The sequence below is a fragment of the Fusarium sambucinum genome, chromosome II, assembly GCF_050947815.1.
Source record: "Fusarium sambucinum isolate potato_lamoka chromosome II, whole genome shotgun sequence".
In the NCBI taxonomy this organism is placed as follows: domain Eukaryota; kingdom Fungi; phylum Ascomycota; class Sordariomycetes; order Hypocreales; family Nectriaceae; genus Fusarium; species Fusarium sambucinum.
The window spans coordinates 1,653,491-1,678,736 of record NC_139293.1 but is presented as its reverse complement, the minus strand read 5'-3'; the positions used below and the strand labels follow the sequence as shown (position 1 = coordinate 1,678,736).

The 25,246-nt window shown below is 47.8% G+C and overlaps 10 protein-coding genes across 10 annotated transcripts; 4 read left to right on the top strand and 6 right to left on the bottom strand.

Annotated features, from left to right (window-relative positions):
• Window positions 1–326: 326 nt before the first annotated feature.
• FSST1_007347 (uncharacterized protein) lies at window positions 327–791 on the top strand (the record flags this gene model as incomplete). Its single annotated transcript, XM_083224121.1, has 1 exon — window positions 327–791. One exon carries the CDS (start codon window positions 327–329, stop codon window positions 789–791), a length of 465 nt encoding a protein of 154 aa, XP_083083308.1.
• A 632-nt stretch (window positions 792–1,423) lies between these two features.
• On the bottom strand, window positions 1,424–2,220 carry FSST1_007346 (uncharacterized protein; the record flags this gene model as incomplete). The annotated part of the gene is made up of 2 exons (XM_083224120.1): window positions 1,424–1,901; window positions 2,000–2,220. 2 exons carry the CDS (start codon window positions 2,218–2,220, stop codon window positions 1,424–1,426), a joined length of 699 nt encoding a protein of 232 aa, XP_083083307.1.
• A 1,375-nt stretch (window positions 2,221–3,595) lies between these two features.
• FSST1_007345 (Con-6 family protein) lies at window positions 3,596–3,903 on the bottom strand (the record flags this gene model as incomplete). The annotated part of the gene is made up of 2 exons (XM_083224119.1): window positions 3,596–3,732; window positions 3,789–3,903. The coding sequence occupies 2 exons, from the start codon at window positions 3,901–3,903 to the stop codon at window positions 3,596–3,598; spliced, it is 252 nt and encodes an 83-aa protein (XP_083083306.1).
• A 912-nt stretch (window positions 3,904–4,815) lies between these two features.
• On the bottom strand, window positions 4,816–5,903 carry FSST1_007344 (uncharacterized protein; the record flags this gene model as incomplete). Its single annotated transcript, XM_083224118.1, has 2 exons — window positions 4,816–5,150; window positions 5,201–5,903. 2 exons carry the CDS (start codon window positions 5,901–5,903, stop codon window positions 4,816–4,818), a joined length of 1,038 nt encoding a protein of 345 aa, XP_083083305.1.
• Window positions 5,904–7,968: 2,065 nt separating this feature from the next.
• On the bottom strand, window positions 7,969–9,198 carry FSST1_007343 (kinetochore complex Sim4 subunit Fta1-domain-containing protein; the record flags this gene model as incomplete). The annotated part of the gene is made up of 1 exon (XM_083224117.1): window positions 7,969–9,198. One exon carries the CDS (start codon window positions 9,196–9,198, stop codon window positions 7,969–7,971), a length of 1,230 nt encoding a protein of 409 aa, XP_083083304.1.
• Window positions 9,199–10,522: 1,324 nt separating this feature from the next.
• Window positions 10,523–14,074, top strand: FSST1_007342 (uncharacterized protein; the record flags this gene model as incomplete). The annotated part of the gene is made up of 1 exon (XM_083224115.1): window positions 10,523–14,074. One exon carries the CDS (start codon window positions 10,523–10,525, stop codon window positions 14,072–14,074), a length of 3,552 nt encoding a protein of 1,183 aa, XP_083083303.1.
• Window positions 14,075–15,548: 1,474 nt separating this feature from the next.
• On the top strand, window positions 15,549–16,714 carry FSST1_007341 (NADP-dependent oxidoreductase domain-containing protein; the record flags this gene model as incomplete). The annotated part of the gene is made up of 4 exons (XM_083224114.1): window positions 15,549–15,875; window positions 15,929–16,114; window positions 16,171–16,576; window positions 16,635–16,714. The coding sequence occupies 4 exons, from the start codon at window positions 15,549–15,551 to the stop codon at window positions 16,712–16,714; spliced, it is 999 nt and encodes a 332-aa protein (XP_083083302.1).
• Window positions 16,715–17,298: 584 nt separating this feature from the next.
• Window positions 17,299–18,369, bottom strand: FSST1_007340 (bifunctional precorrin-2 dehydrogenase/sirohydrochlorin ferrochelatase MET8; the record flags this gene model as incomplete). The annotated part of the gene is made up of 3 exons (XM_083224113.1): window positions 17,299–17,494; window positions 17,548–18,029; window positions 18,145–18,369. The coding sequence occupies 3 exons, from the start codon at window positions 18,367–18,369 to the stop codon at window positions 17,299–17,301; spliced, it is 903 nt and encodes a 300-aa protein (XP_083083301.1).
• A 399-nt stretch (window positions 18,370–18,768) lies between these two features.
• FSST1_007339 (FYVE zinc finger-domain-containing protein) lies at window positions 18,769–20,874 on the top strand (the record flags this gene model as incomplete). Its single annotated transcript, XM_083224112.1, has 2 exons — window positions 18,769–19,050; window positions 19,105–20,874. 2 exons carry the CDS (start codon window positions 18,769–18,771, stop codon window positions 20,872–20,874), a joined length of 2,052 nt encoding a protein of 683 aa, XP_083083300.1.
• A 613-nt stretch (window positions 20,875–21,487) lies between these two features.
• FSST1_007338 (MBP1 family protein) lies at window positions 21,488–24,015 on the bottom strand (the record flags this gene model as incomplete). Its single annotated transcript, XM_083224111.1, has 3 exons — window positions 21,488–22,101; window positions 22,151–23,837; window positions 23,893–24,015. The coding sequence occupies 3 exons, from the start codon at window positions 24,013–24,015 to the stop codon at window positions 21,488–21,490; spliced, it is 2,424 nt and encodes an 807-aa protein (XP_083083299.1).
• Between the last annotated feature and the right edge of the window lie 1,231 nt (window positions 24,016–25,246).

The following is a 25,246-nucleotide window of genomic DNA, read 5'->3' as shown; positions in this document are numbered from 1 at the left end:
TTGGGCTAGTTCTAAAGAAACAAGAGCAAGACGCTTGATTAATCTTATACAAATATTGGTGACATGGAAACCTTGACTTCGACATATTGTCTTTTGTTTCTCAAGGCAAGATAAAAATGGTCAAAGTTTATCAATACCAAAGTTCAATATTTTCTCCCGCAGAAAAGGAAATGCGCCCAACTCAAAATACTTTCGTACTCAAATTTGCTGCTGCGATCTTATAAAAAGAAGCCCCGGGACTCCCACATAATCAGAAGCTACCACTTTGAACATCAAGATCCTTTTCTACCTACCTTTTACAAGCTTTATATTGAGCCCTTAACAAGATGAAGCGCGAACGATCCCCCTCACCCGAATACTCCGACATTCATCCAAACAAGCGTCGGTTCGTATCGACCCCTAACACAAACGGCGAAAGAATATGTTCTAGGTTGACGGGCAGACGCACCGGGACGCAGCGTCGACACGTACCCTCCCTGAAGAGTCCTAGAGTGACTATTCAGGACTACAAGGTACTGCTAGCTCTTTCAAGTCTTACCATCGAGGACAAAACACAAGTAGAAGTACCTGAATATGTCCTACTAGATACAGAAGATAGTATGGAAATCAGCGACCCTGAACCCTCATCAAACACTCCTGCATCCCCGAATCCTGTCGAAGCGGAGCGCCCTACGCTGTTCTCGTTACATAAAAGGATCAGATATTACTATGAAGAACGAGCGAAAAGAAAGCAAAAGAATGAGACCATGCATGAGGAAACAGATCCCGATATCCCCATGAGTACTGCTTGAGGCATGGCTCTGGAGGAACTTATAAATGATGGGGTCATGTCTGCTGCTGTATTTCTGGGTTACTACTGTTACGTCTGCTACTATTTCTCGCCAACAAGGCCGAATGTCTCACTAGATATATACTATATTTTGTTTTCACCTTTGGTTTCCGTCATAAACACGTAACTTATCAGGGCGGAACAGACACTCTCGCTCTTTTGTCAGGATCCGAAGTGCTTTGTCAGTTACAATAAGTTATGTGCTCATGGCGGAAGCTGGAGGTCAAAATGAAATAAGGTATCTATGCGAATATATAGATCAAAAGACTCTTTTGTATTTAGTCAATTGTTGCATTGTTATGCTAGACTAGTATTTCCCATTTTCAACCTCGGAATGCTATATACATCATTAATATCGTGACTCTATAAGTACCTAGATAAGGTATGGTAAAGAGAAGGAATCCGAACTTGACTAGAGTTGATGTGCCTGCATCATTAATATCTTCGCTTCTCCCTTTTTGTATTATTCCCCAGCCTGGCTTGTCGCCCGAGAACGGCCCCCGACGACTCCGCCATAAACCCGCTGTAAATCCACAAAAATTACTCCCCAACAAAGACATCTCCATAGTACTGTATAGTTAGTTGCTGCCCAGTCTAGATGAATTTCATCTTTAATATGGCATCACTATCAATGACACGCTCCCTGTAACCCTCGCAGGCAACTTTGACAAAAGCCTTTGCCATGTGAGAGACCTCAACGCCGACAATTGATCGCCCTCCAACAAGACTACGTCTCTTCTTCGGGGCGGCATCTGGCGAGGCGAGTAGGATGGTGCTGGGCCTCAAGATCCAAGCGCTAAACGTTTCAGGGCTGGCGTCTGCAATCTCGCATAAGGCCTTTTCGGCCTCCGACTTTGGCTTGCGCGGGTCCCCAAGCGAAAGCAGTGAAGATGATCTTGACTTGTTGCTGGCAAATACAAAGTTGAACTTCTGGCCAGCTGGTGTCCTGGGCGCGATGCGCTCGCTCATGATTTTGGCGGCGTATAAAGGTAGTTGAACATTGACGTGGTGAAGATAGGCCTTGTCTTTGTGTGAGTGTGAGTGGGAGGGATCTGGACGAGCTCCAATAGCCCTATATGAGCGTTAATCTATGTTCCCTGTATTGTCTCATGGTTATGAGACTAGACTGAGTCTCAGTCTGAGACTGGGATTGAGGCTCAAAAAACATACCATAAACAGGCTGAAGATCCTTCAATTCGTCGTAAGAGATCATCGGAATACCGTGAAAAGTCCTGAACCATGATAACATCGGCTTTTGGGTGACTCTCAATATCCATTGTGACGGCTTTTCGTGTGAGGATCACGACTTTTGTGATGCGCGCATCGGAGAGACATTGCTTGACTATGTCGTTGCCGACCAATCCGGTTGCCCCTGTAACCACGACCTTCATTTCGAAACCAGAAGGGATATAGTGTTGCATAGAAATAGCGATAGAATAGAATGACTTCAAGTCAGGGAAGAAAGAGAAGAGAATAGCGAAGAAAACAAGAAAACAATTAATGGTTCACCCCGTAAAGTAGACCGCGGCCTGTGTCTGTCTGTCTCCAAGATAATCCTGGTTCTTGCGGGCCGCTTTCGCCTTGCTAACGGCTGAAAAAAATTAAAAGGGCCGGAGCCAAAAAAGAGACACTGTGGCAACGATATTAAAGTTGAATTGTACTCTTGGGTAGTATGTCTAGACTGATTTTGTTCCATGTAACTTCATCTCAATTTGATCTTGGCTTGCATCTAAGAAAGCCAAGTAAGAAAGCCAATATTATAACTTGACCGTTTTAAGGAGTTGTTGAATTCAACTGCCGGTAGTCTTGGCATTTCCCCTACGGTAGAGAATTAGACAAGTGTTTTATATTCTAGCAGGTACAATCTTCATACAGTGACTCGTCCTGAATCTGTCAAAACTGTCTTCAAGTTTCTCTTGATCGACGGCTCCCGACGGGGTCACCCGGTTATGCAACGGGAATAGACCGCAGAATCTGTCACTGGCTCTTAATTTTTTCATTATGCCAAGAAATGAGACATTCCTGGATAATTATTGGCTGATATAAATATGTTTGTCATAGACAATCCGTGCTGTCAAGGAAGATGCCTTTAAACAATTGACAGACAACAAAAAAAGAACACCACACCACAACACATAACAAAACAAAACAAAACAAAACTGCCCATCATAAGATCTCCATCACTTGACGGACCCGTCAAAGTTAGCATACACAACATTCTGTGCCGATCTTCCGTCTTTGCCGATATGCTATGCCCAATACTGCAAGCACACGTTTCATTGAGCAATGAAACACCCGCCCTACCATACAAACGCCTCAAGCAAAATGTCACTTTGTCAAGCCCAAGCTTTGTGGAAATGGAAAAGAGATGCCTAGCGCGCCTTGGAATTAATTACTCGCGTCGAAAGGACAATGAACAAATACTGTGGCTGTAGCTGTGACTGAGAGGCTTGGGGGTTCTTGATAATAACGACCACAAGGAAATGATAGTCAATAGTAATCAGAGTTATTACACAAATGATGCAGTGTAAGAAGTCATCATATTTTTAATACCTGCAGCAGTGAAACCTGGTCCAAACCCAAATCTCCGCTTGACCGCATGAACCTTCGGATCCGAGATCCGGATCCGGGAATATCATCACAAATACAAGTACAAAGTACGTAGCGGACATGGAGACTGAAGTTCATCATACAAAGCAAAGAATGTTAAAAGTTTAACAAGTATTATTATTATTTTGTGGATATCATAACAACTAATCAGATTACTTAAGCAGCTCGGCTGCCCTCGAGGTTCTCCGCGGCGCTCTTGCTTCGAGGGTCGCTCTCCTGGCCGTAGTGGTTGACGTCTCCGCCGAGAGCATCGATCTCCTTCTTGCTATTCTCCTTGCTAGCTTCGCTTGTGTCTGTTTGTTTCTGTCAGTCATTGAGACTGCAACCTGGGGTAGAGTAGAGTACATACTGGGGTTGGACAGGTTCGCCTTGTGGCCTTGAATCTTGTTGGAGATCTCCTCTTTTCCGGTGCGAAGCTCCTGCATGTCATTGGACAGGACAGATCGGTTTCCAGCAGAGTCCATTATTGCGGTGTTGTTTTTGGTGATGAGCTTAGTAAGTAATAATAATGTGATGATTTATCTCAAAAACTGATACTGATTATCTATCCCATCCAGAAAACATTCCCTCTTTATACACATCTTAAACCATTAACATGCCCATGACGTTTTCCCTTTTGCGGTTATGTCATGTCCCATCGAAACAGGGACATTTCCATGCTCTTGAAGTCTGGGCAATCGTCAAGGAGGGGGTTGTGGGTGTCCAGTGTTTGGCTCTGTGTGGTTGGATCTGCGCCAGTATGGAGCTCGGGATGACATAGCCAGTCATGCATAATTCTGGGGTGCCACAGCAATAATAACTCAACCATTTAACGCCTTGATCATGGTGGAGTGTGAGTGTTTATTTACGACTTCCAAGTACTAGGTCAGGAGTTCGACATCTCGATCTCAGCCTCGTCTTGTCCAACATTGCTTGCTTTGTGAAGCGTCAAAGTATGCGTAAAACACCTATCCAGCATCCGAGCGAGCGTGTCTCTCCGTAAAAGCAACTACCACAGTCTTCCAAGCTGTTTTGTGAAACATCCTCCTCGTCATAACTTGCACATTTCCTTATCAACAATGACGATTGACGAACACCGGAAGAGAGTCTCGCGCACAAGGACGGAAGATGGCGAGTAGACATTTTATGACCAGGTAGATGGGCGTGTCTCAAATTTAATCTTTATGAATTATCTATGAAATAGGTAGATATACCGAAAACAACTGGCCCTAAACAAACGCTCACTGAATGAATGTCGCAATGTACAACCACTAACAATTTGTACAGCTCAACAACACCTCCCAATGAACAACTGTGCCCCTCAGAAATATCTTGACACTATGAATTAGTTACTATCCAAATTTGCATCTATCTTCAACCCATTCACCACGCATATCTCATTTCGACTCCTGCTGTGGCTGTTGTACGTTCAATATCTCGGGACCAATACTTGGATTGCGCTGCATGTGGTGCTCCGGACCAGCGCTCATCTCTTGACGAACCGTTGTAGTCCCGTCCATTTCCTGAACAGGCACCATGTGCTGTTGCTGGTACGGTTGCTGATACGGCGGGAGGCCAGGACTGTTTGCATAGCTCCCGTGGTCTGAGAATTGCGCGTAGGATTGAGGTCTTTCGGACTGAGAGAATTGAGGAGAGTATTTCTGGAACTGATCGTTTGATGAGATACCGCTATGATGCGGGTTCATAACGGTGGGTGTTGAGTTGAATGATTCTGGAATCAGTTAGTATACTGTCACGCAACACGTGTACAGGCATGCTTACGTTGGTAGCCACTCATCGGAGAATGAGTAGCGAATGTGCCTTGGTGGATGGGACCACTCATGGGTGATTGTGGATGATCACTTCCTGCTGGACCAAGTGCCGGTGCAGTTGAAGCTGCTTGAAGCGCCCTTTCGCTCTTCTTCTTCTGTCGGGGCCTCAACCAGAATAGCCAAGCCAACATAGCCAGTACGAATAATCCACCAACGGAAGCGCCCACAGCGATACCGGCGGTAGCTCCTGTGCTCAAGCCTTCATCATCGTCCGCATTAGCAGCAGATGTACTTGAAGCCGTGGCAGAAGCCGTCTCGGAAGCGCTACTCGTAGTCTTTTCACTCCTGGGATGAAGGAAATCCAGTCTGTTATTCTCAATCTCGGACAGTTTAGCCGGGACTAGTCTGTCTCTTGGGCAACCCGACGCGCAAGCATTCTGACTGCAGCATCCAAGGAAAGGAGGATTGGTAAAAGCACATGTGTACCAGTTGTCGACGCCTTGAGAGTTGTCACAGTCTTGTGATGGAAGATCGGAGTAACTGTCAGAGTCGAAAGTCGTGGCGCGCAAATCGCCATCTGGACAGGTGCCGTTGTTCTTCCCGCAAGGGTCGTTGACACAGCAGCCTACGAATTGGGTATCGTCATCCTCGCAGATGTAGAACTGTCCTCCGTTGGTACAAGAGAGACCCCAGTGTTTGCGAGCTTCAGACATATTGAACTCTTAACTCGATGTTTGCTCCTCGGAGAGGCGTTGATGTTTGTTGAGACAGTCAATCAGTTGATTCTCTATGCAAGAGAGAAACAAGGAGGATGACGACGAGAATGAGATCGAGTAAGAGAACAGCAGTGTCCCAGAAAGCCAGCGAGCACGGGGTTTTCTCTTTCTTTCACTCAACAAGTGGACGGTCCAGCCTTGACTTAAGCAAAGTAGCCCACTCCCCATTCCTAAATCCTGACCTGCACGGGAAGTGTGCACCCTGGAGTCTGGGCATGGGTGGCGTTGGATGGGGTCCGAGTCGACTTGGTAGTTCTGCGCCTTCTTCACCCAAGCTGGGAGATATTCCTTCAAAGTATTGACACAGCCGCGAACCGCATCAGCATCAGCATTAGTACCAATGCACTACAGTGTATACGTATCGACTCAGGCTGTCAGAAACTGTGGCGATGGCAACAGCAGGTAGCGCAGCTTTGTCTCACACGTGCATGCTTACACCCGTACCATACTGATTGCGTGGTGATCCTTCTCGTGTCCAGCTTGTCTGACAAATAATTAATGGACAAACAAAATTAGCTTGCAAGGCTTTTGATCATTGCGCCATAAAGAAAGAGGATCCAAAGATAGGAAATTGGGTATTGCGTGTCGCACTCTGAAGACAAAGACAATCATGCCAGCCACTTGGACGCTATAAAGCTTGGATCATGGTGTCGTTCCACACAAACCGGGGTAACAACAGGTGTCAGTTGTAGATAACACCGTCTAGTCGTAAAACCTGGTACATTTCTTTGTTCTCATTGTGACAAAAGAGTTTCCCACGTCTGTGATGAACCATGTCAGCTTAGGATCATGTCTGTAATCCCAAAGTCCCTGCAAAATCGAATGTGGAGGCTCAAGTAAATTTGATGATGTGGCAGAGGCTGACACATTTTATTTATTTATCATAGTATGTGACGGTAATCGTCTGCGGCATATCTGGTTAAGATCTTGGCGTCAGCTCTATTTTCACCTTTATTCCGAGCCTTATATGGAGACAGGGATCTCCTTGTGGTGTGGTCTAATGGTGTCGCAGCCTGGTCATCAATCTTACACCGCATGTCCAAACACTTGATTTAAATTCGTTTGTCGTCAACAACATGAACCCGCGGCAAGCCACGAGTTGAGCCGTTTATCGTGATAAGTGCTCATTGAGCTACCCGGGGCTCAACATATTTCTTGACTTCCTGTTTTCTGGTGAACCAAATGGACGATCGACGACATGCAGAAGGTATTCCAAGTGACCAGTCTCGACCGTCATCTCCATCCACCCTTCACAGAACAGCACAGCCCTGTGATGACCCAATATTTTAATTTGGCTCAAAGCAGTCAAGGAAGACATTGGTACTCTGTTGCTGCACGTTTTACTAGTACGGAGAGCTTTGTTTCCGGAACAGAAAATGCTAGGTCTTTAGTTGTGACTTGTTGTCTTGCCATCACAGACAGATTGCAGTATTTCGCCCCTCCCACCAATTCAGTTCTGATCAGCGTACCATTTTCCACTAGGCTTAAGGATTGCTGACAGCAGAAGATTGAGGGCGAGATAATGACTAGATGAATCCCGTAGCCCTCTCTGGGGGCTAAAAGTGCAAGACTATCAAGCAGCAAGATGTGTTGGATGACCCAGGCACTACTGCGGACTGGGATGCTGTGCCAAAGACCCACGTTGAGAAATTCCAACAAGAAAGTGAAGTTCAAGCTCGACAACAGATTTGCTCTAGACGGCATTGCACTCGTGATCAGATTTTTGAAGTGAAACCACATCGTTTGCGGCCACAAGCACAAGACTGTTACATCTTCCAAAGCTTTCTGCGCAACAAAACGTAACACAGACGTCTACCCGGATCGGTGGTATATCGGTGCTCTGCTGTTTGTTCTTGATTCGCTGCCTTGCGACTCATCAAACGACGATTCCCCTGGCCAAAAAATGGTGTGGTCACGGACAAAGAACGGGTTCCTGGCGCATCGGCCAATATCATAAAGGCGGTGCCAAGTCTTTCGTAGGGGACTAACACATCGTTGCTGTTCAACCACCAAACTGTGTCGGAAACACCTGCGGCGGCTGGTCACCCCTAACTCTTTGTCCAAGTTGCGTCACGAATGACCAAGCAGCGCGGGAGAGGTTAGGATTGATCTCGCTAGGGATTAAAATCTTGACTCGACCTTGACTGAGCACGAACCCAGAACAAGCTATTTGAGTGACACGGACACTTGGGTGAAAGAGTTTTAGTGCAAGATGATGATGCAAATAGTTTGACAGAGCGTTAGTGAAGGGTGACGTCTCAGAAGAAGTTTTCTCTCGCCACGCCCATCCGTCATCCACGTTACCTCCAGCAAGTCTGCGACGTTCGCGGGGGTCTCCTTTCCAAGTGGCCCCACCGATGGCAATGTTCTTTTCACCAGCTCGCACGAAGCGCTGAAGGTCTTGAGCAGAAATGGTGATATCGATTGAACGAAGCCCTAGGGTAGCGATCTTTTCATTGTGAGGTTGATCTGTGGGGATGGTTGTTGGGCTGATGTTGTCGGGTACAGGGGCATTAAACGCAAGAGTCACAGTGAGATCGCTTCCTCGATTATCGATACCGTTGCTCGCGATCCAACTCTCCCAAATACCAAGTATTGTCTTTGTTCCTAATGCGACTCGACTAACGCGGCAATCGAAAGAGACAGCCAGCCAGTCCGCCACGACGCTCTTTAGTTGCTGAGGCATACGCATCAACAAAAGTGGCAGATGAAGAAACCTGTTCTTATCCGTCTCTTGCCGTGATGTTGAGGTATCAGTAAGTCCAGGTAAAAGGATAGCCGCATATGCAGCATTTTCGTGCTCAATGCTGATCCATAGTCCTTGCTTCTGATCGTCTGGAAGGTTGCTCTGGTCGCCGCGTGGAACTTCAAGGTCACCTCCAATACCTTCCCCTCCTAAGAGAGTACCCGCTCGGAACCACTCAATTCGCACTCCCTTTAGAGATCCGACTTGCCCGACGGCTGTATCTGTTGCTTCCAATCTGAGCTGAATGCCACGAACTACATCGCCAACAAGGGTGTCGCGCAGGCGGCTGGCGATAACCTCGAGTCGCTGCCCTGTGGGTCTCCTTTCACCAACATGGAGAGGCGAGACACGATGGGTTGAGAAAGTAGTGTTGAAGAAGGGAGGTGTTGATTCTTCGTTGGTGTTATCAGAAGCGGTATTAAGCGATTGTGTTGGTGATTGCTGAACTTGAGAAGCATCGGGACCTTGAGTACTGAGGCGGGCCATTATAGCAAGCAAATGTGGTGATTTTTGTCCGATTCCTAATACGCAACGCAGTTGTTGTTGGCGGCTCGAGTTCCTTACTCACCACGTTAGGGATCAGTACCTGTGACTTCCATGGAGATGGCGCGTTAAAGGTGAACGCGTCTGCACGTGACTGAGTACAAAACTTAACAAGCAACCAGTCAAGTCAAATCCATACCTTGGGAGGGGGATAAATTGTAAAAGTCGAGACTGCGAAGTTACTCTTGAAATTTGAATGAGAAAATATCCCACTAATGGGCTCAGACAGGTACGATTCCAAGGTGTTTCACCTTGGTTAAAGAAATGATGACTAAGCGCCGGAAAAAAGTGAACATTTGTAAATACCTACCTATTTACAAGTCTCAAACTTTTCTGGAAGGAGGCCGGTATTCCATCTGTCAACTAGTAGGTAATCTGAGCGATTGGAAAGAACCAAATTAAGCATTTCAACAATGCCATAATCTTGAACTGCGATTGTCACAATATTGCATCTCGAACAATCCCCAATGTTTGAGATAATGGAATGGTAGAAAAGCCAAACAGAGCGATGTACCAGACAAATTGATGGTTCAAATGCGCTCGTTGCTCGAGTTTCTTGCAGAACATAGCTATATGTGGACGGGAACTCCCATCTCAACGAGTTTCGTCGAATCCACTACTACTTTGTGAAAGGAGAGTACCCAACGTCACGTACACAAAGATTGAAGACAAGCATTGGGCCTTTCAGTGATCCGATTTGAAGAAGTTCCTTGTACTTCTAGCAGCGCTAAATAGTTGGTCATGCAGCCATGGCCACCATCACCTTTGAACAAAGAAGATTCAAGATGAGCCCGATGTCTCTTTCTTCGGTTTCTGGCCCATGCAGACTAAGGACAGGGACCGTGTATGTTAGGACAACAAAGAAATCGAAGCTGAATATACCGTTCGATGGTTCTGACACAACGAATGCTGATAGGAAGACAATCGCACAATAATGGATGGGTGGTCTCAATATACCACCAGAAGTGTAAAAGCCTCGAAATAACACAAAGACTGACACTCGAACGTGTTTGCAATAGCAAGTTTTTGATTACAATACTCATTCTTTGTTGTCTTCTCTAACTCCTCATCAATATCATTAGCTAAAGGCACTGAAAGCTAAGTTCCTACGCTTGGCACTACTGTGAGGTGATAGCTACCGTTCGTTGTATAAACATATAAGGAACCTTGGTCTCCGAAATCCCATCTTTTCTTTAATTCAAAGCCACAGTGAATTCATACTATTCACCTCTATTCTCCCCATGTTACAAGAAACCTACATGTCATCATGACCAGCAATCCTCAACATCCCTCACTCTCAACAGCTTCTCGCCCTAGGTGTAGTTTTTTCGCTGACCACTTAGGAAGGCCAGAGAACGTTAAGCATCCGGCGAGACTTGGGAAATGTAAATTGAGCCTCGACCTGCGCTGGCCAACCTGGCCTAGGCTCGAATACGAGGGCGGCATGGTAGATCACCCGCGCGCAGATCAAGATGACAGCTACAAACCTATGAAATGCAATCGCCTCCTCCTCGGGTCCAATGGCTATGGCTTAGATTCTGTCTATCCTCCCTTCGATCCAGGAAGATCGCGGAAGGAATTCGAAAGCGAATTCACACGCCACACTGATCTTGCTGGGGAACGTTGGAAACGATTGAATCGACTGGTGCTGGGCAACGAGAAAGCGATCCAGGATACGATCATCAAGCTCTCACAAGGAGATTTCAAAGACGAAAAAGCCGAGACTCTCGACATCGAGCACTTCTTAAACATTAGCTGGGCAGCGGCTAGAGACGAATACAACGCCAAACATGCAACAAAGCCTGGTAAATTAACAAGCGGATTTCGTCTGGACGCCAAGGGCCGCATGGCACCGAACCGCTCTGCCGATCTTGATGTATTTTCTTTGGTATATCTCACGTGCCAGCAGCCGGAGATTAATAGTAAAGACACGGCTAGAGAACGATATTATCCGCTTTATCGAAATGGAGCCAACTACAAGAGCAACGAAGATGCCTTTCTTAAGGCTATCCGAGGCACCGAAAGCAACTTTGAGGGCCTGGTGAAGCCTGCTAGGCTACGAAACGATCAGAACAAACTCAAGTTCAACGAGGGCGTTGAAGAATTCCAGGAAAATATCAGGGCCAGTTTTCTAGTCCCGCACATAAACGTGTTAGACCTGACGAACACGTTCAACTTACTCACGTTCATACATAATCGAGCTCGATTTCTTCCCGAAGAATTTTTTTACAAGGACTATGATGCCATGTATATGGGAAATTCTACACGTATCTTAACCGGAGCCTGCGACCCTTCGTGCTCAATCGAATTCCAAAAGTTCACCCAAGGAACGGAAGACGAGGGTGGGTTTCCGGTGAAGCCTTTGTTTCGTTACCAGCACTTGAAGCAGGGACTGGGGCAACACCTTGTCAGAGTTGGTCAGCCGTTTTACAGCATGGGAGGATGGCTTATAATGCAATCGCAGGCTATTACATGCCTGTTCCTGACCAATTTCTGCGAGCAAATGCTTCATCTGGCAAAGAAGAAGCCTGTCGATGATCCGCTGAATAGCCTGACACATAAGCAAATGCTGGACATGGAGATTGAAGCGGAAAAAGTCATCGAAGCAATCAGAGGAGATAAGCAAGTCGAGACTTTGGACGACATAGAGGCCATACGACAATACGAGCTGACTTATGACGGTACCAACTTTGCCAGGTACGAGGAGATGCTCACTCAACAAAGACATGAAGCAGAGCAGCATGTCAGCATCCTTTTCGATGATCCGGACTATTTTGCCAGGGCAATCATCGAAGAAAAGGAGCACCACTGGGGCAATCTGTACGTCGGATACGATGGCGAAAGGATAGGCCAGCATGTTCACGACTATTACACAAGCATTACTAAACGCCATGAACTGTATCTTGATTGCATGAGGGCTGTTCTTCGAAGGGCGTTCTTCGAGTTTTTCATCTGGGATGCGGTCTGGCGTGCTCTCAAAGATCTCAAACACTACGAAGATGAAAAGTTTAAGGGACTGTCTGGCGTAGAATATATTCGAGGTGGCAAGCGACGTGTTACTCGAAGAAGTCAACACAGTTACAACGACGACCAAGAGTACCTGGCAAAACATAGAGTGGTCCAATCTCTATTGCGACAAGCTGCGGCCTTTTTCGTTTTCGAGTTTCGCAAGAGCGCAATTCACGCAGCCTCACCATCCATGCGCGGCACTTATTGCATTCCCAATGCTAATGAGAGGCCAGTTAAACTGCTTGACAGCTTTTGCACTGCTCCAAACATTGAGCTCAAATTTCGACATCAGGCTTCAAACGAGGAACGGTCACAAATACCCCGTATGGTTCTCGAGCTCATTGAGAATTTCATTTCCAACAGAGCGTCATCGATGTTTGTTGGCATGCGAAAAACAACGTCCAGAGTACTGCGATATTTCGAGGAATGCGAAAGTGATGACGAGACAAGTAAAAAGTTCTCTAACCTGGTTCGAGGCACTATCAAGGGCTTGAATATACTCTCCGAAATTGTCGATCACATGGATGAACATATGCCTGATGCGATGCATTTATTTCATGCGATAGGAGATGTTAAAAAAGATGGTAATGTCGATAACAATCTTTGCCAACAATTCACCGAAGCGCTCATGCAACAAAACTCCTATGACCTTCTTGCTCTAGACGGCTGTGCATTTGGAACACCGCATGTACCCCAAAAGCGACTTGGACGCATCTTCGATTTTCTCAACGAGATACAGGAGATTGGGAAACGCAACGAGAACTCCTATGGCAAAGCGAGAGGTGACATCAAGCGTTTTGGCTCATCTCTCCTGAAAGGCCTCATCTTCCCTCTCGCTCGAAAGGACAAAGACCTCAAATATGAACTAAGATTCGGAAATGGGTTTACGGTCTCACAAGAGGCTTTGGATCGTCTGACGGGACATATGAGGATCACGGCAGACCAGTGGCCTTTCTCCCCTAGTGAAAAGCCATGGGACAACCTGGACCAGGCCGATGCAGATAATCCTCAGCACTACACAGGAATCTGGGAAGATCTCAAAGAAGCTATGCAGAAACTGAGCAAGCAGAACCGAGAAAAGCTGAAAAAACCCAAGAAGAAACCCAAGAAGATTGATTCGAGACCATTGGACCAGTATGACTTTGTGGCTGATGAGGTCAAGCTGGCCCGCACTATGGCGGATATCTCAAAACGCCAGATGCAAGACTGTGTCACGAAGAGGATAAAGAAGAAGAAGACAATCGACCGGAGGCTCAGACAGCAAGAGGGAGCCAGGCAGCGTAGATTGGCAGCACAAGATGCGATTATGCAAGATGCGATCGAACTGAACGTTGCCCCGGATGTTGTACTGCCACCGCCGGTGGCCCAAGACGAGCCCGAGGATGTCGAGGAGTTGATTCAAGCAATGGACATTGATGAAGAGGCCGAACCAGAACCGGAAGAAGAAACGCCTCCAGTTGTTCAAGATTATGACTACAGGATTCCACTAAAGAAACGCTGCTGGGAAACGCTGGACGCGATCATTTCCGATAAGTCTGTAAACAAACTAAGGATCGCATACCACGACGTTGCCAAGGCTCTCGATGCCATTGGATTCGAGCCAAAGTCGAAATCAGGATCTCATGTTACATACGGCTATCAGCGTGGATTCCCGCCTTTCCCGGATGTAACTGGTCTTACAATTGTCAAGCCTCACGGAAGCATAGGGGAGAACGCAAACGTGCCTCCACCCATCTTGAGAGATTGGAGACACTACATTAGAGAACGAGGGTTGACCCTCGAGAAAGTGGAGGAAAGGTACAGTAGATGATGGAGTGTGGCGTGTTGGATACTGTAATGTTCGCGATGCAGGAATAATTGGAAAGTGGTTTGTTATTAGACAGTTTTGTTCTTTATGAAATTTGTAAGCGTTAGAATTCAATTGTTCAAGTCCAACTCGTTTTGGGTCAGTGATGTATTTTCCATATCAAGTTTCCAAGTGAGAAGATAACTCCACCACTTCAATCTCTGATGTAACAAGCTCAATTGACTGTAATAATCTGGCATGTCCAACTTTTACGAGTGATGAGGCGTGAATAAGGAGTTGTCGCGACTGACCACTAGGACAAAGTACCCAGAAACGAAGGCCCCCGTTATCGGGGACACTGGTACCTGGGTCTATGTTTGCATTCTCACAGGAGTTTTTGGGATGTCGGTTAGATCTATCCCAATGCTGAGGGAGAAGCTAGGAAAAGGTGTTTTATTCTCCAGTGTCTCTATGTTGAGGCAATTACTAATCTCTCACAAGTCTTAATCACTACGTTTATCTTCTTGATAATAATACATGTGTAAAAGCTTGTAATGAAAAGCAGATATTGAAGTTTTCACTAATTGGTTCGCTGCTTACATTTGATCGGATTTGGAACTGTTCGTGGTTACACGGCAGTAATATTATGCAGTATCGAGGCACAGCAATAAGTTTGGTCCAGGAATTGACGACATCATGTAATCTATGGCAGATTTTGTAGCTGAATAGCAACCAGGTGTAAAGAATTCTCTAGTATCTATCTCATAAAACGGATATCATGGCTTCTCAAATATCCCCTCATTCCCATCATGACACTGGGAGTGGAAGGAATACGACCAGATTGCTCGGGATAACTGGCCCGAAAAGCTTGCTCATCTCCCCACGGGCCAGATGAGGGAGCACTGATATCATTCTCATGTGAATTGCGACAAGCGGGAGCGCAATCGCACTAGAAATTGCGGGCTTTTTAGCTCATGAATGGGGCGAATGATCTCATGAAGACATGGGATTCTGGGTGAACGTGGGGCATGAATTGCCCCGCGTGTTGCTGCTCGTGTTTATTGATAGGTAGGTACGACGACACTTGTTGGTGTTTTTGTAGAATCTTCTCGACCGATGGCTTGACTAGCGAATCATTGACTTCTTTCAGCCCTCGGAGCTGCCTCTTCTGGTGTCATGAGTACCTGGTTAGTCAAGTCACCACAATACAGGTCCATTGTAAATGAGCTGTCTTGGTGGAACCTCCGTCACAACCCGGCTTCTCCTTGATGTACAACGTAGAATTGCTTGTAACCGGGTCCTGCCTACCTCATGCGATAACAGTGGGATATCCGGATTGTTACGTCTGGGTACCTTTGTAGGCAGGAGCCCAGCTCTCAATACTTCTTATAAAGCTGCCCCCACGTTCCTCCTCTCCGATCTTTTCTTCCATTTCTCTTCATTCTCAAACCAACACCATAAAATCTACTACAACTACACACTCGAAACAATCGCAATCATGTCTTTCGGTCGCACTGTCACTCTCAACTCCGGATGGAAGATTCCCCAGATCGGTTACGGCACATGGCAAGCTGCCCCTGGTGAGGTCGGTAACGGTGTCTACGAGGCCCTCAAGGCTGGCTACCGCCACCTCGATCTTGCCAAGATCTACCAGAACCAGCGTGAGGTTGGTGAGGGCATCAAGAAGGCCCTCAGCGAGGTCCCTGGTCTCAAGCGTGAGGACATCTTCATCACCGGAAAGCTTTGGAACAACAAGCACCGCCCTGAGGAGGTTGCTGGTGCCCTTGATGACACCCTTGAGGAGCTCGGTCTTGAGTACATCGACGTAAGTTGAAGTCGCAATATTCTGCCTACTAAAACAGGACTGACCTCTTACAGCTCTGGTTGATCCACTGGCCCGTTGCTTTCAAGAACGGTAACGAGCTCTTCCCCCTGAAGGAGGGTGATGATAGCAAGACTGCTCTTGACCAGGAGGTCACCCTCTCCCAGACATGGGAGGCCGTCACCAAGCTGCCCAAGGAGAAGGTCCGCTCCATTGGTGTCTCCAACTTCAACCAGGAGATGGTAAGATTCAATTCCTTCATTCTTGTCCAACATCACCCATTCTAACAATTTACCAGCTTGAGCAAATCATCAAGGACACTGGCGTCACCCCCGCCATGAACCAGATTGAGCGTCACCCTCGTCTTCCTCAGCCAGAGCTTGTCAAGTACCTCCAGGAGAAGGGTATCCTTCTTACTGCCTACTCTGCTTTCGGCAACAACAGCTGGGGCGAGCCTCTTCTCATCAACACCCCCGAGGTCAAGGCTATTGCTGATCGCCTCAGCAAGTCCAAGGGTAAGGAGGTCACCCCCGCCCAAGTCATCCTCGCTTGGTCCACCCTTGACAACCACGTCGTTATTCCCAAATCTGTTACCCCCGCCCGCATCCGCTCCAACTTCGAGGAGGTTGAGCTGGACGAGGAGGCCATCAAGGAGCTCAGCAAGTTTGGCGAGAAGCCTCAGCGATTCAACATTCCCAAGACCTGTAAGTCCATATCTACTGCCATCTAGGAATCGCTGAACTCTGACTAATAACTTTCTAGACAAGCCTGACTGGGACATTAATGTCTTCAGCGACGAGAAGGAGAAGAGCGCTGCCCACCAGGTTGTTCTCAAGCTGTAATAAGTTTCTTTATGATACCAATTTATGACGCATTACGACAGAATAGACCAGCGATAGGTGGAACAGATGAAACGCCATCTTGAAAAAGCAAAAGTACAAAAGGGGGTGACGGAGGCAACAGACGGTTTGTCCTCTTGTTAGAGTTTAGAAATAATTTAACGAAATTCTGCTCCCAAATAGTCCAACATGACATGCCACTCTCATCTCATATGTTCAGCAAGTGAAACTTATGATATCCCTACGCATGGTAAGGAATTGGCACTAGTGTCATGATGTGTCAGGGAGGCGAGAGTAAAAAAAATGGAGATGGTGTGTTGTATTCAAAATTTTAACTGCAGCAATTTGGAATGATACTAGGTTTTCCCCAAACGTTCCCACAACTGTTGAAATGCCATAAAAATCCATCCCCATGCAAAAGTGCTTTGAAGGCGTTCCTCACGCCTTTGCGACGTGGGAGCGACAATAACTAATCCGTATATACACCCTGAACCAAAATGAACCACTGTCTAAATCGTACAATATCTCTTGATGCGTCTCTTTCCATCCAATTTGCTGAAATTCCTTGGCTGTATGCTCTATTGAATTTATGCGCCAACGCTGAAGCCGAAGGAACCGTCAAAGACGTCAAGTTTCTTAACATCGTTGCCTCCACGGAGGGCTTGCAGAACGTCCATCGATGGGACCTTGTTAGGAGGATAGAAAAGGAGGAGGTTGTCCATGTCTTCGTCTGTAAGGCCACACATTTCGTCCCACTTGTAGGTATCGCTGACCTTTGACATCCTGATAGCAATTGTCAGCATAGTTTGCACATCCAGATGATGTAAGTAACCCACCAGAGCATGCGCTTGGGTCCATCCTCAGGCTTGGGAGCCATCTTCCTTAACCTAAGCCGAAGCTCACCAATCGTCTCGATAGCGTTACCGGCATTCTTCGGCAGTTGCTTGGCAATAAACTGCCGAATCGCAGCAGCCAACCTTGGCCCCTTGCCATTGGTGCTGACCATAATCTGGAGGGGACCATCGCGATGGATACTACCAAAATAGAAATCGCATTCTGGGGGCACGTCGGCGATATTAGCAGGGACCTTTCGCTCCTTGCAAAGCTTCCAGATGACGGTCGAGGCGGCAGGGTCGTCGATGGCGACCAGGACCATGCTGGCGCCATCCAGGTCTTCGGGTTCGAATACTCGGTCGATATGCGCGACTTGACCTTCACTAACTCGGAAAGCGACTTCAGGATTGAGGCCAGACTTGGGGCACACGACAGTGACGTTGGCGTCGGCATTGAGGCAGTTGAGGATCCGACCAGCAGCGACCTATGAGGCTTTGTTAGAACCGATGAAATTTTGATAGCGCTGCACAATCGTAGTCGATGGGCGTCTGGGCCAAGAGGCCCGAGTCTCGGCATGACATGTGATGATTCAGACGTACCTCACCACCGCCGACAACAAGCACCTTCTTGTGCTTGATTTGCCATGCCAGAATTAAACTGCCTCCAGGCTGCACAGGAGGAAATGTCTTTGCCATTGCTGCTGTGGCTGGGGTGGAAGCAGAGGCAGAAGTAGAAGAGTCAGAAGACGGAGTAGAAGACGCGGGAGGAGATGCCGGGGATTCCAGCGCCGGCTGGGCTGATGTCGGCTTCTGAATGGGGGTCATTTTTCCCCATCGACTAAGGAAAGGAAGGTAAGGTAAAGTAAAGGTAACAAAGGTTGACCTGAGTCTTATCCGAGCTGCAAGGATGGCCGATAAGGCCGCTAATGGGGAACGGGAGGAAGCGAATTAGAGCTAACTGCTTGGGGGCTAAGATGACGCATGCTATGACGGTACTTCTTTCACCGCCTTTATAAGGCACAAATCAAGGTACCTCTTTATCAGACATGCGCGCCAGGCCATGGCATGGATGGCTGGTCTGGTTACCAGTCTCCCCTCAATTCACCAATCTCACTTTCTACTACATACTTCCCACAGCGTTGCAGCGCGTGATTGGGCTCGACCAACTGCGGTCGTACTCTTTCTCCCTTTCAAAACCGGCATTGCCTTTGGAAATACTTCATCATGTCGGGCCGCAAGCTAGGCGGCGGCCGTGTTCTTGGAAGCGGCAGGGGCCTTGCTCCCCCGACCCCTCCGGTTACGAATGCGCCTCGAGTTGCAAGTCCATTAGCAGCTTCAGAAAGCAGCATTTCGATAGTTTCGTCATCAGTATCACCACCCATAAGTGGTATTTCACCAGGTCTTGCAAGCCAGGACATTGGCAATAGCATCAGTGTCGGTGCTCAAGGGAAGGGGGGACCGGCAGATGGAGGCGCGCTCGTGTGTCCAATATGTAATGAAGAAATGGTGAGAAAGCCAATATCTGACTAGTGAAACTGGTGTTGACACATTTGCCGATAGATGACCCTTCTACAACTTAACCGACACATTGACGATACCCACCAAGAACTACCAGAAGAGGAACAAGATGAAGTAAAGACGTGGTTCGACAAGCAGGTGCTCAAGGCGAAACGATTCCAGCCCCTCTCCCTAATAAACCAGAAGCTTCGAGGCTTGGATGTATTCGAGTCGAACGAGTCCGTACCTGTCGCTCCCCCTATGCCAACCGCTGCTGGAAAGAACCCCCTCGAAGGTCCTATTGATCCTGACGACCTCATCACGCGACACCATTGGCAACGCTCGACTAGTTACGATTCATGCACCGATCCGACATGTGGAAGGAGTCTAGGGCCATTAAATGGAAGCATTAACTGTCGACATTGTGGACGACTGTTCTGCGAAGAACACACCATGTACCAGATGAAATTGAGTCGAAGCGCGAAACATGAGCCGGTCCGTGGTTATTGGGCAAGAGTATGCGAGACATGCTTCAAGTCAAGAGAAGGATACAACGATCACCAAGGTGTCTTGACGGATCACACCAATGCGATTGTGGAAATAAGAAGGAAGAAGGTCGAACGGCAGAATCTGGAAATCTCACGGCTTGAAAAACGATTGACAAAGCTCACGAAACTATTGGCGAACCCCCCTGAAAACCTCACGCAAACGAATGGATCTTTGCTTGGCCCAGTAACATCATTAGCAGGGCAGAAGAATGCCCGCAAGCTTATCGAGCAATCGGTTGTTACTTGGGAAGAAGATGCGACTGTCTCTAAATGCCCATTTTGCCAACAAGAATTTGGATCTTGGACGTTTAGAAGACACCATTGTCGCATATGTGGGCGTGTTGTCTGTGGCGATCCGCAGACAGGTTGTTCCTCAGAAGTTGGACTAAACGTATCAAGTGATACAAATGGCGCGACGAAATCACTTTCGGGAACCGAGAAACCACCGTCGACAACAAACGGCGGGCAAGTTGGCATAGATATCCGGATGTGTCGCGATTGTAAACATACTATATTCTCTGCGCGCGACTTTGCAGCGTCATTACAGCACAAACCTGCCGATCAGCGGGCATACGAGACTCTACAACAGTTCGAGCGTGGCATTCAACAACTCCTGCCATCATTCCATCGTGTGCTTCTGAATTTACAGCCAGAGAAGAAAGAAAGCGGCGAAATCGACCTGAACAAACCTCCACCGACACGCGCTCAGATCCAGGAAGCAGCCAAGATTCGAAAGCGCTTGGTCGACAGTTTTGGAAAATATGGTATCGCTGCAAAACGCCTCCGCGACCTTCCCACAGAGAGCGCCACGCAACGGCGACTACAAGCGGCCATATATACATATGCGAGTGGATTCCTACATACAAACATGCTCCCTCTCAAGAGCTTGCCCCAGATGCTACGCTCACGCTCATCCGCATCATCCTCTACAGCCGTTTCCACCTCGCGGCTTCTCGCTTCACACAATCACTCTGGGTCAAGTTTACGACACTCGGAGCTTGCGGATACTGAAACGTCGTCGCAAGCGCCTAGCGAAGGAAGTACGGTCGTCAGCCAGCTCGAGACAGAAGAAAAGGAACTTAGAGAGCGGTTAGTTGTCTTGGAAGAGCAGCGATTCATGGTTGAATCCATGATCAAAACTGCGCAAGGTTCCAGGCGATTTGAGGAGGTCAGCGCTCTGTCTCGAAATGTAGATGAACTGGATGCAGAGATTAACGACTTGAAAAACAAGGTTGGTGGCGTTGAGGAAAGATGGGAGGGTGTCTATCGAAACGGCGTCACTTAGATTCTTGGGCCTTGAATCGGCAAGAGGTGACAGGTCTATGACATTGTATATATCGCAAGGCATTGCATGGTGTTTGGAGTTTTAGCATGGGCGACAGATGGGAGTTCTTCGCATGACCAGTCAAGATCTGTGTACATCTTTTGAATCACAGGCAAGACACAAATTTGCAGAATGAGCGAGAGTATTACAACAGTCGATAGAACTGATACTTTTTGTGTCATGAATTATTATACACCTTTCGTGAAAAACCCCTGCGCCAACTACTTTCCCTTATTCTCCCTCTCTCTTTCTACTTCTGGATCTCTCGCCAGGCAAAGCAAGGTATAACGATCGTCCAACCTGATTCTCGTTGACAAAATAGCATCCTGGTAAGAACCAAAACCAAGGATAGTAGTAACAAAAAACGGATAAAGAGTACGCCAGCCGCAGCTGATGAATAAACGCCCATCGATCTAATCCACCACGAGCGGGGGGTGCTTCTCGGGCTCAGTGGGTATCAAAAGCACCTTATATAAACGAAACCAAAATCGTACACGAATTGTAGTCATTAGAGGATGTGAGGACTGCAAAGCGTCCTGCTGCGGGAAAACGAGAAGAGAAGTAAGTGCCGGTATTAATGCACTCCTTCTACTCCGCCAAGGAAGCGCCTGACACGATTAATCTCAAGCTCTTCTTGTTCGCTCTCTACAGCCTTGAGTAGACCGTCGATGACAGCGTCGACCTCGTCTTCTTGGACGCCAGTGCATAGCGCCACCACACGACGATACTTGACTTCGGTGTCGCGACTTCGTCCTTTGAGGGCTGACACCATCTTTCGGGTTGACTCGCATCGCTTCTTCACAGCACGAACCCGAGCTTCAAGGACTGCCGCTGAGGGGAGGAGGCCCTCGCCACCTAACTCTCCATCCGACGTGTCGTCAGCGGCCTCGAGCATAGCTGATAATTCGGTTTCCCATGATGATGAGGGGTTGGGTTGCGAGGCTCGAGACTGCTCTTGCATCAGGCGTACTTGCTCAGCTTCACGGGCATGTGATAGGTTGGCGACCTTTTGCTTTGCGAGTTGCTGCTTCTTGAGTGTAGCAGTTAGGTGCTCGAGACTTCGTCTGGCCTCGCCAAGTTGTGTTGATGTAGTACGGAGGGTGCTGTGAAGGGTATCGAGAGACGCTTGTTTGGCCTTCATCTCGGCCTGGAATGTTGAGCCTGTTTCTGACAGAAGATGAGAAATGGCTATGATGGTTAGCAACGGTTTAATGGAATGGGAATTATTGGAACTCACAAGCAACTATTTCATCGCTGCTTTCTCGACTACGCTGATTCGTGCCTACAGCACCGTTCTCGACGTTTGCTTCGCCATTTGTCTTGTTCTCAGCATTCTCGCTTCCAATACCAAAGTCAAGCGGTCGTAGGCCAACGCGGTTTGCGATGTTGGGATCGGCGCCAACCTCCAGCAGTTGAGAAATAATACTTCGGTTACCTATACGGGCAGCGATGTTCAAGGCTGTGTCGCCCACACTGTCTTGAGCATTGACTATCTCGCTCATGAATCGTGCAATGCCCATCTTGGGGCTGGCTGCTTGCGAATTGCTGGGACCGTTTCCGTTTGTTTGAGCATTTTGGCTGTTAGGTGCGCTACCCTGTCTAACCACCCACTCCAGGAGGCTCTCGAGATAATAGCGACTTGCTGCATTCCTACCCTTGACAGCACTAGTAACAGCAATGTGGTGAAGAACCGTCCGTCCCTTATGATCACGAGCCTCTATTGTTCCACCCAGAACCTCTAAAAGATCAGGGAACGAGTTATGGTCTTGAGAATTTGTCACCAAGCATGCTCGCATAAGCGCCGTTTCGCCTGATGCATTCACGCGAGACGGAGAAGCGCCAGAAGCAATTAGAGCACGTAGCAAAGGCATGCGAGCAAGAGTTGCGGCCCAGTGAAGCGCAGTATGGCTCTGTAGGTCGATTGGCATGTCCAATTCCAATGGTGTAAACCCTCGAAGGGTATCATTTTTTGTAGGATCAGTGCCCGTTGTTTCCAGAAATAGCCCCATAAGCACGTTACGCTTGGTTTCGACATCTGGAGACATCTCGTAAGGCAGGGGTGGTAGAGGTCCGTTGCCCTCCTCCATCGGCGATCGATCGTGGATAGCACTCTGGGTGTACATAAAAGACTCATTAGGTTCTGTTGGTGACCCAGGGTATGTCGCTGCATACATATCCATATTCTGCCCGTATCCGTTGAAGCTTTCGGCCGGTGTCATCGTCACGCGTTGGCGTTTTCGAGGGGGATCTGGTTCGGCCATTTGGACTGAGTTGTTGGCTTGTTGAGTCGAATATGCTGAATCAACTTGTTGTCCATAATCGGAGGCAAAGCTTTGTTGCGAGTTGCTAGGGAAATCATCGCCATTTTGCATCGACGCTTGGCGGCTGAAAGAAGCTGTTCTTGAAGCACCATTGCGACTACTCCTGGGACCCGGTGAGTCGAACCGAGCTTTGCTAATAGCTGCAACGGCATGCGACGCAGTCGTAGAGATATTCTTAAAAAATGTACCGGATACGCCGTTAGCTCTTCCGTCTGCATTCTGGTTGTATAATCGCTTCCTTTGTGCGGCCATTGCTTGTTCTTTTGTTGGTGTATTAAAATCACCTCGCCCGGCGACACCTCCGTCTTGGCCCATGTCGTAGGTAAGGAGTGGTCGTAGAAGCTCCTCAACACCGTATTGGCGGCAGACTTGCAGACCACGATCGAACTTTATCCAAGTGCCCTGGTACTTGCCATATCCGCCCTGGACTTTCTCGTGTTCGCCTGTTTGGATTTCTTTTTCAAGAATCTTAGTACGTTTTCCTTTGTCAACTCCCGCGACCTTGAGGATCTGAGTGGCATTGAGCCATGAGTCGTTGCGACGGCGCATCACGGCGATATTGTTGACTTCCATTTCGTATACATCCACGCCTGAATATGATGCCTATATCAGAATTGTTAGCAATCGCATAGCGACAGACTGTATGGGTTGTGCTTACCGAATAAATACCGGAATTATCTGGGTCGCCATTGTAGCCTCCTCGGAATGAGTTGCCCATTCCTGATTGCGATTGTTGACTCATATTGAAAGATTGTTGAGATGATTGCGATGCCGACGGCATATCGTATTAAGGGAGAATCAACCCCTGGAGGGGAGTTGTAGGGAGGTCCTCGTTAGGAAGAAGTTTCGAAGAGGTTCGTCAAGGGCGTGATAGCATCACAGCGCTAACAATAAGAAGATATCGAAAAGGTACGGAGAATCAGTAGGGGACGCGACAAGGTTGAATTAATAGGTGAAATGGAGTGGCCTGGTTTGGTATCGTAAGGTGTAAAAGAATCGCAGCATGAGGCTAAGGTAGTTGCCCGGGATCGCCCATGCGCCTCGTGGTCGAGTTTCAGTGGTTTTGTGCGCACAAAAACTGAGTGGTTGCAGAGTGAAGATGGAGATGGAGTAAAGACCCGACGAAATGAGTACTTCTTGGAGATAGTGGGCGGGCCAGGGCGAAGTCGTGCAGGTGAGGTGAGATGCAGACGGACCAGGGTCTCAGGTACCTCGATAGTGCCCCAGACACGAGCGGGGAGAGCGCTGAGAGCCAATGCTTTTAGCGGAATTGGTGAAATGAGCCGCCTATAGTCCAGTTGGCCCGGTGAAGATTAAGTACCTGAATACTTTGGTACTCAAATTATCACCATTGATGCTTTCGATTAAGGTTGTATGTAGTAGAGGTGAATAATATGCTTTAATAGAGATGAAAGCAGGAGGTGATGGGAGGTAACGGTTCAGAAGGCGCCAATGCCGATTATTTCTACACCTGATTGAGACATGATAATTGAGGTAGGTAACTGTGAGTATTGTACTGTACTCTCCAGTCTACTTGAGCTTATGCACGTCAAAGTGACTTATTCGGTTGTGCTCACTTGCAGCAAGTTCCCGCTCCCTCGGCTGTCGTCGAGCGTGAAACGGGACGAGACGAGTACCTTTGGCAGAAAAAAAAAGATGCGTTCAATTAATCCAGACGTGTCCGTTTCGCGGATGATCGCGCTCCAGACGTGTCTCGCGCGTAGAGCGCGTAAAGGCCGTGAACGCACGAGCCAGGACCTCAACGTATCATTATGAGACCCACCTTTTGTTTGTAACTTTGGCCTATTCCTGCGACCTCACCATGACAGTCACACGTTCGCTCTTTGTTGTTTCCAGTGAACGAGGAGGCCATTCGATGGGCCGTAACTGTGCAAGCACATTGACTTATATTCATAGCCGTTAATTCCACGGCCACGCGTGAATTGTCAAGCTCACTAATGCAACCACTTCTCAAGGGCCGCCATAACCTGGACCAAATGTGTTTCACCATC